We start from the raw sequence: 19,962 nt of genomic DNA on the forward strand, positions 1-19,962 counted from the left end.
AGAGACTCCAGAAATCGAACCATACCTATATGGTTAATCAATATTTGACAAAGGAGGCAAGAGCATACAATGGAGTAAAGATACTCTCTTTAATAATGGTATTGGGAAAATTGGACAAGCACATGCATAAAAAAAAAAATGACAGTAAACCACCAACTTATACCATACATAAGAATAAACTCAAAATGGTTAAAAGACTTAAAATGTAAGTTGAGAAACCATAAAAATCCTAGAAGAAAACATAAGCAGTAAAATCAGACATCACTCACATCAATATTTTCACCTATACATCCTAGGGCAAGAGAAACAGGAAAAAATAAATGGGACTACATCAAACTAAAAAGCTTTTGCACAGTAAAAGAAACCACCATTAAAATGGGAGAACGTACTTGCCAATGATACATCTGATAAGGGGTTGATTTCCAAAATATACAAAGATCTCATACTAACTCAACACTAGGAAGACAAATAATCCAATTTTAAAAATGGGCCAAGTAACTGAATAGACAATTTTCCAAAGAGGACATATAGATGGCCAATAGACATATGAAAAAATGTCCAACATCACTAATCATAAGAGAGATACAAATTAAAATTACAATGAGGTATCACCTCCCACCTGTCAGAGTGGCTACTATTTAACAAATCAACAAACAAGTGCTGGTGAGAATGTAGAGAAAAGTGAACCCTAGTGTTCAGCTGGTGGGAATGCAGCCACTGTGGAAAATAATATGGTGTTTCCTCAAAAAATAAAAATGGAACTAACTGCCTTTTGACCCAAAAATTCCATTTCTAGGAACATATCCTAAGAATCCCAAAACACCAATCTGAAAGAATATATGCACCCCTATGTACATAGCAGCATTATTTACAATAGCTAAGATCTGGAAACAGCCAAAGTGCCCATCAGTGGACAAAAAAAGCTGTGGTACATTTACACAATGAAATACTATTCAGCTGTAAAAAAGGAGCTTTTATCCAGCATAGATGGACCTGGAGATTATTATGCTCAGTAAAATAGCCAATTAGAGAAAGACAAATACTATGTAATCTCACTTATATGTAGAACCTAATGAACAAAATAGCATGTATGCATGGATCAGAAGGACACATCTCAGAGGGGAGATGTGGAGAGGATGGGAAGAGATTAACCAAGGAACATATATACATACTAGAGGCCCGATGAACGAAGATTTGTGCAAGATGGGCCTTTCTTTCCCTGGCTGTTGGCAGCACCTTTGCTCTGGCCAGAGCTGCTTTTCCACTCTGTCCTGCAACCATCTTTCCGCCTTTCCACGCTGCCTAGAGGCCTGGAGCAGAAAGCATCCTGCCCCACCTCTAGCCACTCAGTGCCTGTGTATGCAAATTAACCTGTCATCGTGGTTGGGTTTATTTGCATACTCTCTCCTGATTGGCTGGTGGGTATTACAAAGGTACTGTCAATTAGCATGTTACTCTTTTATTAGGTAGATATGCATAATCTATAGACACAGACAAAAGTGTGGGGAAGGCCTGGAGTGAGGCGGGGGCTAGGTGGAGAGGGGCAAAGAGGGGAGGGAAACCGGGACATCTATAATGTCAACAATAAATTAAAAAAAAATTAATTTAAGTTTTTAAAAAGGGGGAATTCAAGACCAATGTGACTATCTTAAGTTCATAAACAGAGTTAGTGGCAGAACTGAAGGTTGAACCCTGGTCTTCCATTTCTTTCCAGTTATACCATTCTGTTTCTTAAATCTTGAATTTAGCTGAAACATCTCTTCCTTCTTCCTCATGTCAACTATGTGAATACCAGATCTTAGATCCTAAATTAAAAGTGTCCATTGTAGCCGGAACCGGTTTGGCTCAGTGGTAGAGAGTCAGTCTGCGGACTGAAGGGTCCCAGGTTCAATTCCAGTCAAGAGCATGTACATTGGTTGAGGGCACATCCCCGGTGGGGGGTGTGCAGGAGGCAGCTGGTTGATGTTTCTCTCTCATCAACGTTTCTAGCTTTCTATCTCTCTCCCTTCCTCTCTGTAAAAAGTCAATAAAAATATATATTTTTTAAAAAGTGTCCATTGTAATCATTATTCAGTCATTGGTAGAATTTAGAAAATGAATCTGTTTCATGTCTCAATCTCAGTGATGTCTTAATTATAAAATGGCAAAAGGCTCAGTGAGATTAACAATCTACAACTTGAAATGAGTGTTTTGTAGTCATGGCAGTGAAGAGCCAGTGTTTATATAATTTTGCACAAGTCATGTCACCTCTTCTTTCTTTATTTGAAAATGAAAGGGTTAGAACATCTTTAAAGTCTGGTTCAGTTATTTTTATATAGCTATATCTTAGTCCTACTTGAATAAAGCACAGACTTCTTTTAACGAATAAATTTCTTACGATTCTCAGTGTTCACATAACTTTTATTATAATGTAACAACTATATATAAATTAGCTTTTATGCATATAGTGCTTATATACAACAAAACAAGTTAAATAACAATTTATAAAAACTTTAACATTCAAATTAACAATTCCCAAAATAGAAATAACTGCTGTAACACAAGCTTTTTAAGGTTATACACTCTGTGCTACTCAATGCCATGTATATGATTAAATTCTCCCTTGACTTTTCTCTTGTTAAGTTCTTCTATGAAATAGTCCTTCCTACAACATTACTGGATCTCATTTGGCTTTCACCTAACTCAAATGAATTATTTACATATTAAAAATTGACCTTTGTCCTTCTTTCATTAATCCTAGCCAACTAAAGTAGTGATACTGGGCTCCAATGAAATCACGAGTACAAAAATGTAGCACTTAACCTGTCGGTTTAGTATTCTGTTACAAAATTGTCAGCTATTCAGATAGTCTAAAATATAAAAGTTTGCAATTATTATGTCATTACAATGAAAGAAAAATTAAAAAGATAGAACTTAAAACTTTTTATTGAAAATTTGAAACAATTTAAATGTCGATCTACTTCAGGCGTCCTCAAACTTTTTAAAGTGGGGGCCAGATCACGGTCCCTCAGAGAGCTGGAGGGCCGGACTATATGAACTACTAATTCCTACTGTAACACCTCGGCTGCGCTCACTGCCCAAAAAACCTGGCGGGCCGGATCAGACTCCTCTGCAGGCCCCATGTGGCCCGCGGGCCGTAGTTTGAAGACGCCTGTAACTAAATGGATAGACAAAATATGGTTTAGTTATATACCTAGATTGTTCAGCACTGAACGTGAATTTAATTATACATGCTATTGTACAATGTGAATGAACTTCAAAAGTAGAATAAGTGAAAAGAAAAGCAGATACAAGAGACCATATATTGCATGATTCCATTTATACAAAATGTCCAGTAAAAGTAAACGTGGTTTCCTGGAATTGGAGGTGGGAACTGGGATTGACTGTTAAATCAGCATGGACGATATTGAGTGATGAAAATGTCCTGAAACTGATTTATTTATATTGATGGTTGCAAAAGTTGGTAAATTTACCAAAATTCACTGAATTGTATACTTTAAATGAACTTTATGATATGCAAAATATACCTCCGCCCAACTGGTGTGGCTCAGTGGTTGAGCATCAACTTTTGAACCAGGAGATCATGATTCAGGGCACATGCCTGAGTTATAGGCTTAATCCCCAGTGGGGGGGGTGCAGGAGACAGCTGATCTATGACTCTCATCATTGATGTTTCTCTCTCTCCCTCTCCCTTCCTCTCTGAAATCAATAAAAATATAATAATAATTTCAAAGCCTATTAAAATATACCTCAATAAAGTTGTAAGAAGCTTTTTATAAAGCTCTTTTTGCTAGGACTTCTTAAGAATATATATCTATAGATACCCCTCCACATAATGAGACCCAGTTGAAAAAAATACTGTTTTTGTGGAACTAGAGAGAGCATCAAGTAATTAGGATTCATGGATTCTAGTTTTAACTTCGTTATTAACTGTACATCATCTTGGGCAAGGGCTCGGGCAAGTCACTTAACTTCTTTGTGCCTTGATTTCCTCATCTGTAGAAGAGAAGGAGGTTAGATTACATGTTCTTTAAGACTTCCTGCAGATGTGATAATCTCATCTTCACATTAGACCCTCTCTCAAGGCCCCATGTGTCCCCCACTGCAAATGCTCTTTTCAAAACCCCATTAATCAATTTGGGATATTGCTTCTCTCATTAACTCTTGGCCACTAAAATGTCCTGACCTTAATGCATAAGTCTTTTCGGTACACAGTTTCCAAAATGTTTATCTGAAAGTTCCACACTAGACTGAATGCCATATCATTCATTAATTTTCCAGAGGCTATGTTCTCATCCTCTGTAACTCTCTTATGGAAGCGCTCCCATAGATAACAATACACTTCCCCTTCAGGCAGTACATGAAAGAAACAATGGAGGATACAATGGAATTCTATAAAATTACACAGAATGAGAATCTGGCCCATTGTTTTCTCCTACTGCCTAAGGAAGAAGTTGTATTCTTTGGATCCCCATAAAGATTTTGGCTTGTCCACCTCCTCAGATTCCCAAGTAACAATTAGGCAATCTGGCCTTCTTCCCACTTCTCATTTCAATGTGTAGGATACTTGTCAACTTGCCCAGAATGACTTTAGGCATTTTGAGTTGTTCATCTGACTGTGTGCAATAGATAAATAAAAACATAAGTAGAAGGAGGACTTACTTAAGACCTAATTTTATTTTTATTGGGGGGAGCACATATTTTAGAATTGAAAAAGTCATTTCTTATCTAGCTTCATGTTTTAGTCTCCCCTCTTCCCTTCGATTTAATAAGTTTTTTAAAATGAAAAGTTTATCAAGATAGAACTTATGCTTGTAAATATAAAAATATGACATCTTACTTCCGAGAAAAGTACCCCTGGACTGTAAAGAAACTAAGTGGCTGGAATGTGGTTTAATTAGCCCTCAAGCCCGTCAGGAATCCTAGACTCTTTTCCTAAAGCTATGCTGACACACAACATAACTTTGGAAGAACCAGTTAAGTTTGTATTCTGCTTATCCCCTATAATTTAGGAATAACCACTTCTAAAACCGAAAAGCCCTGTTAATAGAAATTGTTAAATAAGCATTAGTTATATTATTACCTTTTGAATGGGCAATAAAAAGGAAAAGGGCCTGGCCAGTATGGCATGGTGGTTGAACATCAACCTATGAACCATGCGGGTGCAGTTAGATTCCCAATCAAGACACATGCCCGGGCTATGGGCTCAGTCCCCAGTCGGGGAAGTGCAGGAGGCAGATGATCAATGGTTCTCCCTCATCATTGATATTTCTGGCTGTCTCTCTCTCTCTCCTTCTCCCTTCCTCTCTGAAATATATATATATATATATATATATATATATATATATATATATATATATATATATATATATATATAGTAACAGACATCTCCTGTCCTAGTTACTTAAAGAAAAAAGAAAAGAAAAGAAAAAGAAAAGGGATTGGACACCTGAAGAACCACAGAATAGGTATCCTGGATCCTGGATATAACTGTCATAGGACCAAGGATAACAGAGAAAAGTGAAATTGAAATAAAACTATCTAAAAATAATTGAAAAAAAAGCAAAATTTAGGTATGTATTTTTGATATGACCATTCAATAAACAAAGAAACAGATATGCCTAACCAATAAAGTTTGGTATTGAAGATATCAACCTTTTTAATAACAATGAACAAATTAAACATTTATTCTTCATTCTCAATAGGAACTACCGTATTTTTCGGACCATAAGACGCTCCGGACCATAAGACGCACCAGTTTTTAGAGAAGGGAAATGAAGAAAAAAAGATTCTGAAACAAATAGTGTCCTAAAATATTTTATGTGCATTAAAACCCAACATCACAGTCATAAACACATGTAATCAACCCTGTAAAGTAAACAGCAGCATTTAGAACCATTTTAGAGCCGGGCAAGCATACAGAGACCACACAGAGCCGGGCAAGTAAAAAAACTTTTTTTTTAAAGTATATGTGTAGGCTATATTTGGACCATAAGATGCAGGGACTTTTTCCCCCCACTTCTTGGGGGAAAAAAGTGCGTCTTATGGTCCGAAAAATACGGTATATGTATTTCAAGATATTCATATAACTTTAATTCCCAAAGGAAATCCCTACAGCATAGAAAGCTAATAAGTGTTAAAAGATTGGTAGGATTAGAAAACTTTATTTCATGAACTCAAAGTGTTCATTCAGGAAAAGATTAAGTGTGTTGAAATCTTTAGGTGAATGATTGGTGAAATTAAACATCCTTATAATGCAAAAGCAACAGCACACAGCGTACTTAATAGTTGCAAGGAGAAAAATATAACTGCACTGGAGAAATCTCACTATCATCCTAAATTAATAATCATTTTTAGCATCACTAATGGTCACTCACATACCATGTCTCTGGTGTGATGGAATGGGAAATATAGAATATCATCTATGTTATATTCAAGTAAAAAATGTTTAACAAAATAAAAATAGACTCGTAGATAAGAGAACAGACTGACAGCTGTCAAAGGGGAGTGTGGTTGCCGGGCTAGGTGAAAAAGGTAAAAAGATTAAGAAGAAAACACACACACACACACACACACACACACACACACACTAGCTCATAGGCCAGGATGGAGGTGATGAACACATAACATACACATGATATACTGTAAAATATCCAGTTTAAAGGAAACGGAGAGAGGATCAAGCCAAATGATACCATAAGAAACAAAGCAGGCAAATCCAGAGGGTGAAACATTCTCCTTGATAACTGGCCTAATCTCTTTAATTAGTCGGTGGCCTTAAAATTAAGGGAAGCCGGGGGTGTGGGAGGACGGCTGTGCTAGATTTAAGAAAATTTAAGGGACATATAACCAAATGGATTTCATCATCCTGGATTAGATTCAGGTTTGGAACAAGCCAGCTACGAAGAACATTTTGGGTCAACTGATGAAATTTGAATATGGACTGGGTATTATTTGACATGAAAATATACAAAATTGGAAATATGGAAATTATTGATTTTTTTAAAAGGTTACCACCAGTAAGGAGCATTATTTCATTTTTATTAAACAATCAAAATACTGTATATACTTATGATCATACATATGCTCAGAAAAAGATCCAGTTAGATAAAAACTGAGTTCAATGTTAATAATCTCTGAGTATAGAAACATAATGATTTTATTTTTACCAGAGTATATTTTTTAAAATTTTTCCACAATGAACATAGATTGGTTCAGTAGTAACAAAAGGTTATTTAAAATATATTTTATTGATTTTTTAATTTTTTTTTTTTACAGAGAGGAAGGGAATAGAGTTAGAAACATGGATGAGAGGGAATCATTGACCAGCTGCCTCCTGTACACTCCCTATTGGGGATGTGCCCACAACCAAGGTACATGTACTTGATGGGAATTGAACCTGGGACCCCTCAGTCCGCAGGCTGATGCTCTATCCACTGAGCTAAACCGGTTTCGGCAAAAGGTTATTTAAAAAATATATATAAAAGTAGTAGTATATTCTGTCCATTAAAGAAAATACAAATGTTTCTTTGAGGGAAAGAGCTACAAACACTAGAAACACTTGAGTGTTTTCAAAAAACACTTGGTAATTGTTTTGGCTTATAAAGCTTTGTCTATTTGTGAATATGGTATAGAGTCAAGTAGACCTGTGTTTGAATTCAAACTCTGACACAAGTGCTTTTATTTTGGAATGTCACTGTTTTCATCTAAAAGAGTAGTGAGAATTAAAGATGGTTTAAGTAAATCAGTGCCTGGAACAGAGTAGGATCTCAAAATTATAATATTATGAATTCTTATCAACAAAAATTTAAATCTTATACTGACAACTTAATAAAATAAAAAGAATAATGGTCAACTAACACCTCTATTGCAAGTAAATATGTTTTATGAACATACCGTAAATGTTTCATGAAGAAATGGTACACAAGTAAAGTATGAGATCTTCAAAACAGGTATGAATTTTAAAAGTTCATAGTTGTTGCCCTGGCTGGTTTGGCTCAGTGGTTGGAGCATGAGCCTGCAGAATGAAGGGTCCAGGGTTTGATTCCCAGTGAAGGGCATATATTTAGTTTGCAGGTTTGATCCCTGGCCCTGGTTGGGGCGCATGGGGGAGGTAACCAATCGATGTATCTCTCACATTGATGGTTCTCTCTCTCTCTCCCCGTCCTCCCTCCCTTTCATTCTCTCTAAAAATCAATGGGGAAAAATATTCTTGAGGGAAGATTTTTTTAAGAAAAGTTAATGGTTGTTAGCAGAAGTAGACCTATCTTATTTACGATAGCAATTAGAGATTTGATAGGAAATGAAGTATAACTTTATGGCCAAAAACCATTGCCAGACTCCACATTGAAGCCCTATTCAATTGTTGTTGTTTGTTGTTTTGTTTTGCTTTGCTTTGAACGACTTCTGTGTCACTGTGAATTTCAAATGAGAAAAACACTGAACAGCTCTAAGTACTTTTTAAAAATAAGTGTATTGTTACCTCAGTGTAAATTTTCACATAGCAATGTTATTCTTTTCATAAAAGCAAGGAACCATTTTAATGAAAAAGACAACTATTTGTACCAGAAGAACTCCAGAATACTAGGATGACTCATAAAGAATCTATGAATGAGACAAAAGTTGTCAGCAAAATGAATTCCTGAATTGGTTGTCCAGATACTGTCACATTTTAAATACTAAGCTGTAATTGAGCACTTTCTTTGTAGAAAGCGCTGTCTCTAAACTCTGTGATGAACTCTGGCCTTCTCATGGATGATTCATCCACATTAAGTGAATCATGTAGTACAAATACTTTCATGATGAGACTTCTAACATGAGGCATTAAGAATAATTGATCGGAACAATGTATTTGAACATTTTATTGCATCGTTTTAATGAGGTAGAGCACCATTTGGAGCTTTGTACTGGGAATAAAGAAACCTGATTTCTAGCTCAAAGTCTGCTACTAATTACCTAGGTAATACCTTAGGCAACTCATTTGATTTCTCTGGAACCCATTTTCTTTATATGACAACATCTTGTATTAATTGTGTTCATCCATCTGGTATTAAGTTTTATGTGTCTGTGACCCCAGTCATAAAATTAGTAAATTGTTTATTTTACATAAACTAAAACTACATGTAACTCTGTGTCTCTAAGCTTGCTTTAGGATCATTGTGGATTCCTAGTGTGGTTCACCAGAGATGGGACATGTTACCTAGGGAATCTTCACATAACTGATCTTGAAAAATTAATTGGTAAAATCTGAACAATGAAGAAGATATGTTTTAGAGGTTTAGAATTTCCCACAATGTAAATATGGGTCAGTTGATGATATAGCCCACTGTATTTTATTATGCTAGAAACCAAATTACTGGAGAGTTTAAGATATTGCATGCAAAGACAAGTTTACATAGTTTAGGTGGGATGTCTTTGGTTCAAAAGTATGATAATTTGTAAAATGTTTATTTGATCCCTAGAAAGTGGTTAGACAGGTATGCTCTTTTTTAGGTATTAAAATTGGCAAGTTAACTTTTAAAGGGATGGGGGGGCATTCTCAGTTAATTTTTTTCTGAGACTTTTCCTTTATTAAAAATTTTTAATGTTCACATTATTGCATGTGTCCCCTTTTTGCCTACCTCCACTAACCCCACCTCCTTCTTCCTTGGTCTTCATCAAACTGTTGTCTTGTCCATGCCATATACATATATGTTCTTTAGTTAATCCCTTCACCTTTGTTGTCCAGTCATCCCCACTCTCTCCCCTTGAGCATGGACCAATCTGTTCCATGTATCCATGCTTCCAGATCGATTTTGTTTGTGAATTTATTTTGTTCATTAGATTCCACATATTAGTGAGATCATGTGGTATTTGTCTTTCTCTGACTGGCTTATTTCAGTTAGCATAGTACTCTCTAGGTCCATCCATGCTGTCGCAAAGGGTAAGAGCTCTTTTTATATGGCTGCATAGTATTCCATTGTGTAAATGTACCACAGCTTTTTTATCCACTCATCTACTGGTGGGCACTTGGCTGTTTCCTTATCTTGGCTATCGTGAATAAAACTGCTATGAACATAGGGACAGGGGTGCATATATTCTTTCTGTTTGGTGTTTCAGGATTCTTAGGATATATTCCTAGAAGTGGAATTGGTCAGTCAAAAGGCAGTTAGTTCCATTTTTAATTTCTTGAGAAAACTCCATACCATTTTCCACAGTGGCTACACCAGTCTACATTCCCACAGTGCACAAGTGTTCCCTTTTCTCCACATCCTCCCCAGCACTTGTTGTTTGTTGATTTATTGATAGTAGCCACTCTGATAGGTGTGAGGTAATACCTCATTGTAATTTTTATTTACATCTCTCAGATGATTAGTGATGTTGAACATTTTTCATATGTCTATTGGCCATCTGTATTTTCTCTCTGGAGAAGTGTCTATTCAGGTCCTTTGCCCATTTTTTCATTGGATTGTTTTTCTGGTCTTGAGTTGTATAAGTTCTTTATATATTTTGGAAATTAACCCCTTATCAGATGTATCATTGGATAATATGTTCTCCCCTATATTGGGTTCTCTTTTCATTTTGTTGATAGTTTCTTTGCTGTGCAGAAGTTTTTTAGCTTGATGTAGTCCCAAATATTTATATTTTCCTGAGTTTCCCTTGCTCTAGGAGACATAACGGCAAAAATATTGCTGTGAGAAATGTCTGAGATTTTACTGCCTATGTTTTCTTCAAGGTATTTATGGTTTTGTGACTTACATTTAAGTCTTTTATCCATTTTGAATTCATTCTTGTGTCTGGTGTAAGTTGGTGGTCTATTTCATTTTGTGTGAATGTGTGCCTGTCCAATTTTCCTAGCACCATTTATTGAAGAGAGTATCTTTACTCCATTGTGTGCTCTTGCCTCCTATGCCAAATATTAATTTACAATAGAGGTGTAGGTGATTTCTGGGTTCTCAGTTGTGTTCCATGGATATATATGCCTCTTCTTATGCCAGTAACAAGCTATTTTTATTACAAAGGCTTTATAGTATAGTTTAATATCTGTTATTGTGATACCTTCAATTTTGTTCAAACTTAACGAAGGATATAAAAGACCTGTACTCAGAGAACTATGACATTTTAGAAAAGAAAATTAAGGAAGATACAAATAAGTGGAAGCATATACCATGTGCATGAATTGAAGGAATTAACATCATTAAAATGTCCATACTACCTAAAGCCATCTATAGATTCAACACAACTCCTATTAAAATAGCAATGGCATATTTCACAATCCGAAGATTTGACACAACAAGTCTGTGGCTGAACCCAGATAGGAACCTAATCTAGAGTTTCTGGCTCTAATGTCAATATAGTACACTGCTTTTCCATATAGTACACTGCTTCAGCATATAGATCTTTTAAAATAGCAAATATACATCTTCTGTAACTATTGGCTACAAGTTCACATAATTTCATTGAATTATTTTTCTTTAAATCAAAATGGTATATTAGTTTAAAATATTAATCTTGTATAGACAATATGTTACTTTTTGGAAATCTGAGCGAAATGACAGTTGTTGTTGTTGTTTTTTTTTTTTATTAAAGAAGGTTGGATTTGCCTTTTAAAAGAAAATGACATGTAACTCAGCATGTCTCAGTGGTTGAGCATCGACCTGTGAACCATTGTTCATGTTCAATTCCTGGTCAGGCAGAAGGCAGCCAATCAATGATTCTCTCTCATCATTGATGTTTTTTTCTCTCTCTCTCCCTTCCTCTCTGAAATCAATTTAAAGAAAATGACATGGCCCTACTCATTTTGGCTCAATGGAAAGAGCGTCAGCCTGCAAACTGAAAGGTCCCAGGATCAATTCAGGTCAAGGGCACAGGCCTGAGTTGTGGGCTCGATCCCCAATTGGGGGCGTGCAGGAGTCAGCCGATCAATGATTCTCTTTCATCATGGATGCTTCTATCTCTCTCCCTCTCTTCCTTCCTCTCTGAAATCAATAAAAAATATATTTTTAAAAAGAAGAAGAAAATGACAGGTATTTAAAGACAACTTTCCTTTGTCTCTTCCTATGGGAATACCAAGCTTGCTGTGATGGTCGTGATGGATTTACACGATACAGGATTAGTTGTTCTTCTAAAAGGCAAGTGACTCACTGGAATATCATTTCTTCCATGACGTGTCTCCTTGACTATGAAGAAACCCTGAATTGATGCAACTACCATTAAAAGATAAGGTTCTGAGCCAACTTTAATTGCACTAGGAAAAAGCAGCAGTTCTATGTAAGGGGAGAAGTGAACTTTAGGTAGTCATTCTAGTTGTTAGAAATTAACTGGCTTCCTTTAGAGTACCATCAGGAAATTTAAGTTTTATTGGAACAAGAAGAAAGTTGATGCTGTGCTCAGTTCATTAGGTCTCTAAACTCCTTCTTGAATGATACATGTGAGACATATGGGGCAAGCAGCTGTTCTTTCATCATTCGCATCACACACAAAAAACAACAACAACAAAAAACATCAATAAACATGTTTTATGCCAACCAGAAACACTGTGCTAGGTTCCAGGGATATAAAGAGGCATTAGATATTGTTCTCTCAAGGAGTTTCTCACCTTTTAGGAACTAGTTTAAGTGTTCTTAGCACTTTGACATGAAATGCAACTTGTATGTCTACCTCAGTTTCCTTTCCTTCTGGAACCCCTATTATTCGAATATTATTTTGTTTTGTAATGTCCCAAAGCTCCCGTAGGCTCTCCTCCTGCTTTTTAATCTTTTTTTCTAGAAGCTGCTCTACTTGGGTATTTTTTTCCATCTTATCTTCTAGCTCACTGATGCGGTCCTCTGCTTCCTCTAGTCTACTTTTAATGCTTTCTATTGAGTTCTTCATGGTAGCGATGTCATTTTTCATTTCTTCTTGGTTCTTCTTCAATTCCTCATGGTTCTTCCTCATTTCTTCTTGGTTATTGTCAAATTTCTCTTCCATTCTTTTTAGCCAGCCTATGATCATTATTCTGAATTCTTGCTCTGGTAGGCTGCTTACCTCGGGCTCGTTTACTTCCTTTTCTGGTGATGCCTGCTTTTCTTTCATGTGCGGACTATGTTTTTGTCTCCCCATGGCCTCTCTTCTCAGGATGTCTGGTTATGTGGTGTTCCTTCTCCTCTCAGCCACGTTCCTGGGAGGGTTCTACGTGTGAAGCTGGTCAGGAGAGCCCTCACAGGGAATATCCTGGGCACAAAGAGGCTCACTTTATATCTCCCAGATTCACCACTCAAAAAGGTCACCTCAAAGAAGTCTGAAATGCAACTTGTAAAATGAGGTTATAGCAAAAGAAAAGAATACATAAACACTATTCTATAATGATACTAATAGCTTATTTTACATAAAATAAAAAGAAAGTAGGTTTTAAAATTTGAATTCAGTCTATAAAATGAAATCCAAGTTTAATCTATAGCCAAAGAAAAGCAAGGTTTCAAGAGTAATGCAACACAAAAAAAAAAAAAAAAAAATTTAATAATCTATTTCCTGTGGAATTTGATGCAAATCATTCTAAACACTGAAAAATGCTTTTAAGACTTTATATAGATATGATTCTATGATTTTATTAACTATAGATGTTTAGACCTCTTTTTGTTATTAATCATTCTTAGATGTTATTAATTTAGTTCAGCACTTTTCTACTGGTGTCCTGCAAGAATTTTTAAAACATGTGATACCTGACTATTTGGTCCAGGGTACTGACTTCTTTTCCCTTAGAATCTAAGGGATGTCGAACTCAATCAGAGAAGGGGCCAAAATCTAAAATCCAGCCTAAATCGCGGGCCGAATGGTTTACTGAACAGTCATAAACTGTCATTGTGATGGAAACGCAGCGGAGTGCAGTGATGACAGCGCGGTGCGGGCCACATTGCAATGCCTGGAGGGACGGATTGGGCCTTGTGTTTGACACATGTGCCTTAGATTGTCAAGTAAAATAATGACAGGACAAGAGCCAACACAATAATAGCCATCCAGTGTGAGTGAATTAAAAATATACTATTTTTTGTTAGATTGGCAAAAAGATATATTTTTTTTGGTGTGCCACAGAATTTTAGTAATTAGTTCATGTGTGCCATGAGATGAAAAAGTTGCCTTCTGGTCTAGTCGCCTTCTTCTAAATGAACTAAAATTTTGGTAGTGTTTTGGCAGAGTAATATTCAGATTCTTTTGGCCAAAGATAGGTTCCATAAAATAATATTGAAGATTGAATATTGAAGAGTAGCCTTTTCGTATACCAAACTGTCCATTGTTTTTAGCAGTCATAAACTGAGATAGATTTAATAAGCTTTTTATCCTCCTCTTATAAACATCCCTAATTATCCCCATTTTTTTTTCTCTTGCTGAAACTGTAATGTACCCACAACCACATCCATACCACTTCGGTCTCCAAAGTCCAAGGAGAAATGACGGTCTCGACCTCTACATTACACAAAGCCCTACACCCCTCAATAGAAGTTAAGTTAGTTTTAGTGGGTAGTACCTGAGGAAGATGGTCTTATGCCAGTCTTCACTCTGTAAAATTACCAAAAACTATCCTTTAAGAGTTTTCCATAGCCCTCGCCAGTTTGGCTCAGTGGATAGAGTGTCAGCCCACAGACTGAAGGGTTCCGGATTAGATTCGGGTCAAAGGAATGTACCTGGGTTGCATATTTGATCCAGGTTCTGGTCAGGCACGTAAGGAAACAACCAATCGAGGGTTCTCTCTCACATCAATGTTTCTCTCTGTCTCTCCCCTTTTCGTCCACTCTTTCTAAAAATCAATGCAAACATATCCTTGGGTGAGGATTTAAAAAAAAAAAAAAGTTTTCCTTAGAGTGAAAAGCAATAGACTTCTATAGAGAGATATCTTTCAGATGCAAAGTGCTGATAACCAATTGATACACAAAGCTTCTATATCTAAATCTCCAAGACCTTACATTATAGTGCAAATCACCAGCATGCTCTTTATGGATCGTATTATAATATCCTTCAGATATTGATATAATAAAGACACTGAGGAACGTTAAGGCCATGAAGATAGAAATAGTCTCAACCATGTCAAAACTCTCATAAGTTTTCAGGTGATCATATATTGTCCATTGATATTAATAACTTTAATTAAGCAAATGTATTATTTCTGATATCAATTGCAATTGACCTTCAAAGTTAGGTAAGTTAAAAGATCATTCTTTCAGGTACATTTGGATAATTTTCATTAACATAATTAAATGTTAATTCATTGAGGATAGGAACCTTGGCTCGTTAATGTATTTATCTCCTGTGGCTAGAATAATACCCGGAACTCAGCAGGTATTTGGTGAATACTAGAGGAATGAAAAAAATGGATAGCTGTAAAATAAAATAAGTCTTCAATATTTAAGGACAAAACAGATGTATACAGTAATTAGATTCAATTTATTAGGTAGGCTCAATTAATCTTGTCCATTTTAATGATCATGTGAGCAAGTTATTTCTTAAGTAATCTAGCGGTATAATATACTCAGATAAAATATTATCACTAACATAAAATATGATTAAACAATCCACATGGTAGAAGTATTTTTAGTAACTTGGGGTGATTCTTATATTGCTTGATTTATATATGCTGTCAAAGTTCAGACATTTCTTGAGCCTGCTATGTGCCAGGCTCTCTGTTTATCAAAATTGTAATTTTTGTTTATTCACTGTTCTTGAATTACACAAAATAAGAACACTTTTTTTTTTTTCATCAGGCCAGCATCTAGTTCAATGCCTGCCAATATATTGTGATATATTGTCAATAAATATTTGTTGAACAAATAAAAGTATGGACGGGTTTTTGCTTTCAAGTAATGTAGTCTAGGAGGAGAAGGAATGACAATGAGACAAGTGCAGTCTGAGAAGGAAAAGAAGAGGGAATAGAAGTAACAGTAGGTGAAGAGTCCAGAAATTGGTCCCTTTGATGGTAGTTAAAAAGAATGAATCTGTGTATCGCTCAAATTGTAGAGAGTACTACAGAATTTGAAGACCAGGTAATACTATTAGCCTCAGAAACAAAACTAGGGTCTTCAGATAGAATTATGTGGCATGAGTGAACTATATTCTAACTGAGCAGATGTAGGAATAAGAGGAAGAAGGGCAGTGAGAGACTTCTCAAACACCCCACTCTCACTCCCACTATCCTTGGGTATTAGAAACTGAATAACACAGTTATTCATTAATATTCCTTGAAAGAGTTAACGTATTCTTCCCTTTCCTCACCGAATACTCTCTTCCCATGCTGCCTGTTTTATTAAAAGAGGTGATTTAGACACTTCTAAGAATAAAAGTTGGTGAAGGACAATAGTAGACTGGCCTGAAGATTAAAGGCCTAAAAACTTAGATTCTTTCTAGTTTAAACCCTGCCACTGCCTCACTGTTTAACCTGGAGAATTTACTTGTCATTGGGGGGTCTCATTTTCTCATCTTATTAACAAAATGTTTGACTCTAAAAGAGTTTCTCCCACTCTATAAAATGATATCAATCTGCCAGTTTTTTCATTCTTACAATCCGGCATAATCTTAACATTTTAATAAATATGCCACGTTTTAAAAATTGGAGAGACTGGAATGTGAGGTCAGGAATGAGGTGGTGGTCTGGAATTGGCTGAGACACTGCCACTTAATAGGAATAAGACTCAAACACATCTTGGGACTTTGAGAGGGAATATCTGTAAGCATAATGGGGCTTAAATTGTGTTCTGTTTTATTAACAATAAGAAAAGTGCTCTTGACTTTAATCTTTTACTTTGATCCATCATAAAGTCAATCAAGAATCCTAAATTTAATTACACCTTTAAATATTATGTCCTTATGTCTATAAGGTAAGTAAATTTCCTAACATTGAGAGGGAAGAAGAAACTCCTTTACTGAGAATTCAAATTGAATATAGTTCTATACAACTTCTTTTATACAACTAGAATTACCTCAGTCATTTGGATCTTGAACTTGATTTTCCTATAAAGGTTGTGGGGGCTTAAAATAGTGATGTAATTGCCCAGCTGTCTATTTTATTCCAGGCTGTTGAGATCCACTAAGTGTTTTCCCATCAAGCCGTTTCTCTGTGATTGATAAGAAAACTTTTGCTAGTCCCCTTGCAGGACAACTAGTTAATCAATATAGATTAATCAGATATATATTTATCCCACTTGGGGAAACTGGGATAAGTGTAATTCAGAGAATTGTTGCCATCTGATATATTGCCCTATGTGGGACAGCTTTTTAAATCCACAAGTCACTGCAATTCTATTAGGCCACTTATGTGACAAAAGGAGACCAGCTCCCACATTGAATTTTGGCACAGCTAGTGTCTCTTCTTGCCAAAAAGGGCAAAGGCCTTGAGCAAGAGGCCAGCCTTTTCCTGATTACAAAACTGACCGCATTCCTTGCCAACCTATCAGTGTAAGTCTATTTTTTTCCTGGTAATACACTATTCTTCTCAGAGAGAGCTCCATTTTTTTCATTATGACATGGTATTTGTCATTTTAACATCAACTGATGCAACATTGCTGCAGTTGATGGATAAACTTAATAATCAAGTTTTTTAAAAGAAAACCTGATATTAAAAAATCTAAACCTATTAGTCCCTACTCTCATTCTATCAACTGTTTAATTTTATAGAATTTGGATAGCAGTCAGGATCATTTGGGGCTTTGTAAAGTAGTAGAAAAAATACCTTAGCATATAACACTTCAGTAGAATACTGATAGCAAATTTTAAAATATGAATACATGTTTGGATTAAAATTTTTTCCAGATAAGATGATTAGAGGTTCAACCAGGGTTGGGCAGCGAGAGAAAAACTTTGTCCAAGTAAGTTTATCTAGACAGAGATTTTAAGTTTTCCATTTAAGAAGCAATTGAGCCCTAGCCAGTTTGGCTCAATGGATAGCGCATCAGCCTGCGAACTGAAGGGTCCCAAGTTCGATTCCAGTCAAGGGCACATGCCCGGGTTGTGGGCTCAATTCCCAATAGAGGACTTGCAGGATGCAGTTGATCAATGATTCTCTCTCATCGTTGATGCTTCTACCGCTCTTCCTCTATGAAATCAGTAAAAATATATTTTATAAAATGAAGCAATTGAATATTGAACAGTCTCTTTGCTCTAATAGTTCTAAATACTGTATAGCTCGTGCCCCTCATAAGACACTAAACATGTGGGTCACTGGCGAGACAGTGTGGCAATGTTTTCCTTGTAATGCACCAAGTCTTGCCAAAGCGGCGAACAAAATTATGACACAACATTTTGTCACAGCTGGCTCTTTAACAGAAGAGTGCCAGCCAATTCAGGCCTAGTGCTTTGTGTTTATTCCCACCTCTCCCGAATATTTGGAAACTGATGTCCTGACTCATTGGTGTGTTCACAAGTTCTACTACCACAGGTCTTTTTCTTTTAACGGATTGGCTTTTTGCAAAAAATAGACAAAATATCAGTGTGAATTACACCAATTCCTATTCCATGCTGTTATGGGTGAAACTCTGGGAGATTCTCTTATTGACCCAGAAAGTGATTCCTTCGCTGATACACTGTCTGCAAGCACTTCACAAGGTAAAGTCCATTCCAGATATGGCTATGGGGTACTTTGGGCATTTATAGAAGGTTAAAATTGCTCTTGTAGTTTGTTTTCTAGATTATATTTGTTTTAATACTGTTATGTGTATAGTTCAGTATTTTAATGCTTAGTTTGCTGCTATAGTGTTTACTTATAAGCATATTCAGAACTTTCAAAAGAAAACTAAACTAATTCATATTTTATCTCTGTGCATGGCTCCCATTTCTTGATTTTTAAGCATTAAAGATAGATTTATATAAAAAAGAGTTGTTCATTTTATTTCCTGGATTTATATGCTTGCCAAAAATATTTAAGGTCTTTTTAGAATACCTGAAGAATCACTATTTTTCCCTTTTACTCTTATATGTCAAGTATTTCTCAGAGCAGTTTTTATTCCTCTTATAGCATTTTCATTTCCTTTAAAACCCTCTCAACATGTTTTTGTTCCACTTTGAAATTTATATATTTGTGTGTACATTTTAATCTATCCCAAAGAATTGTAAGCTTCCAGAGTATGGACCAAGTTAAATACTTCTTTATATTTCTTAGGTCACCTAGCATAGATCCTTATGCATTGTAGAATAGATTGTGGAGACCTTGGAGAATATCTATTCTAAGCATCTCATTTTACACATAAAAAAATGAGGTCTCTAAATGCCTATTTCATGCTAAATAAATGACTAATTTTTACATTTACAAACACACACACACACACACACACACACACACGCGCACGCGCGCGCGTGTGTGTGTGTGTGTGTGTGTGTGTGTGTGTGTGTATAATTCAAATATTGTAGATATCCCAATTTTCAACATTTCTTTCTTAGATTTTGCAAAATGTAAGTTCTTACCTTTTTTATCCCTTTTTTTCCATTTTAATGTGGTTCTTTTTTTTTCCGATTACAGTTGACATTTAATATTACATTAGTTTCAGGTATACAGCAGAGTTCCTCCTTTCTATAGTTCCTTCTACTAGAGTTTCTTACCACAGCTTTGTCTGTTTTGTATTTATTTCTATTTGAGTGTTTTTCTCTCCTAGATGCTAAAAATAGATTGAGTTAACTAGTGTGATTCATGTTTCACAATATAAGTACTAAAATATTAAAATTAAGTCATGTAATTCTTGAAATTATGGCTTTACAATTTAATGATTTAATTTTTCTGGAAGCCTGAAGTTTAAACATATCAATCGCAACTTTTAAAAACATCATGCTTTCTAAAAAATAATTTTAAATATTTCCTGAAATACTATTTACTTTTATTGTGATGATTGACCCAAGGTATATTTCTCTCATCTCAGCCTCTTAAAAAGAAGTTTAGTTTCATTATATGATATAAAAGTCTGTTACTATATTTTTCTGCAAGCTATAAAACCCTTGGCAACTTTCCCCAGTTACTGATTTAGTTGGTAT

At 35.6% G+C, this 19,962-nt stretch overlaps 1 protein-coding gene across 5 annotated transcripts in view; it reads left to right on the forward strand.

The window, feature by feature from the left end:
- Positions 1 to 19,962, forward strand: part of PPARG (peroxisome proliferator activated receptor gamma) — a 131,581-nt gene that overhangs the window by 48,505 nt on the left and 63,114 nt on the right. For 2 of the 5 annotated variants that reach the window (XM_036431150.2, XM_036431148.2), the window contains exon 1: positions 18,291 to 18,546. The exons of the other annotated variants lie outside the window; for them this stretch is intronic. In XM_036431150.2, coding sequence (XP_036287043.1) covers positions 18,465 to 18,546 — 82 coding nt within the window. In that variant the 5' untranslated portion in view covers positions 18,291 to 18,464. Of the gene's footprint in view, positions 1 to 18,290; positions 18,547 to 19,962 lie in introns of those variants that run through there. 5 annotated transcript variants of the gene reach the window in all.

Source organism: Pipistrellus kuhlii, unplaced genomic scaffold, assembly GCF_014108245.1.
Source record: "Pipistrellus kuhlii isolate mPipKuh1 unplaced genomic scaffold, mPipKuh1.p scaffold_m20_p_11, whole genome shotgun sequence".
NCBI classification, from domain to species: domain Eukaryota; kingdom Metazoa; phylum Chordata; class Mammalia; order Chiroptera; family Vespertilionidae; genus Pipistrellus; species Pipistrellus kuhlii.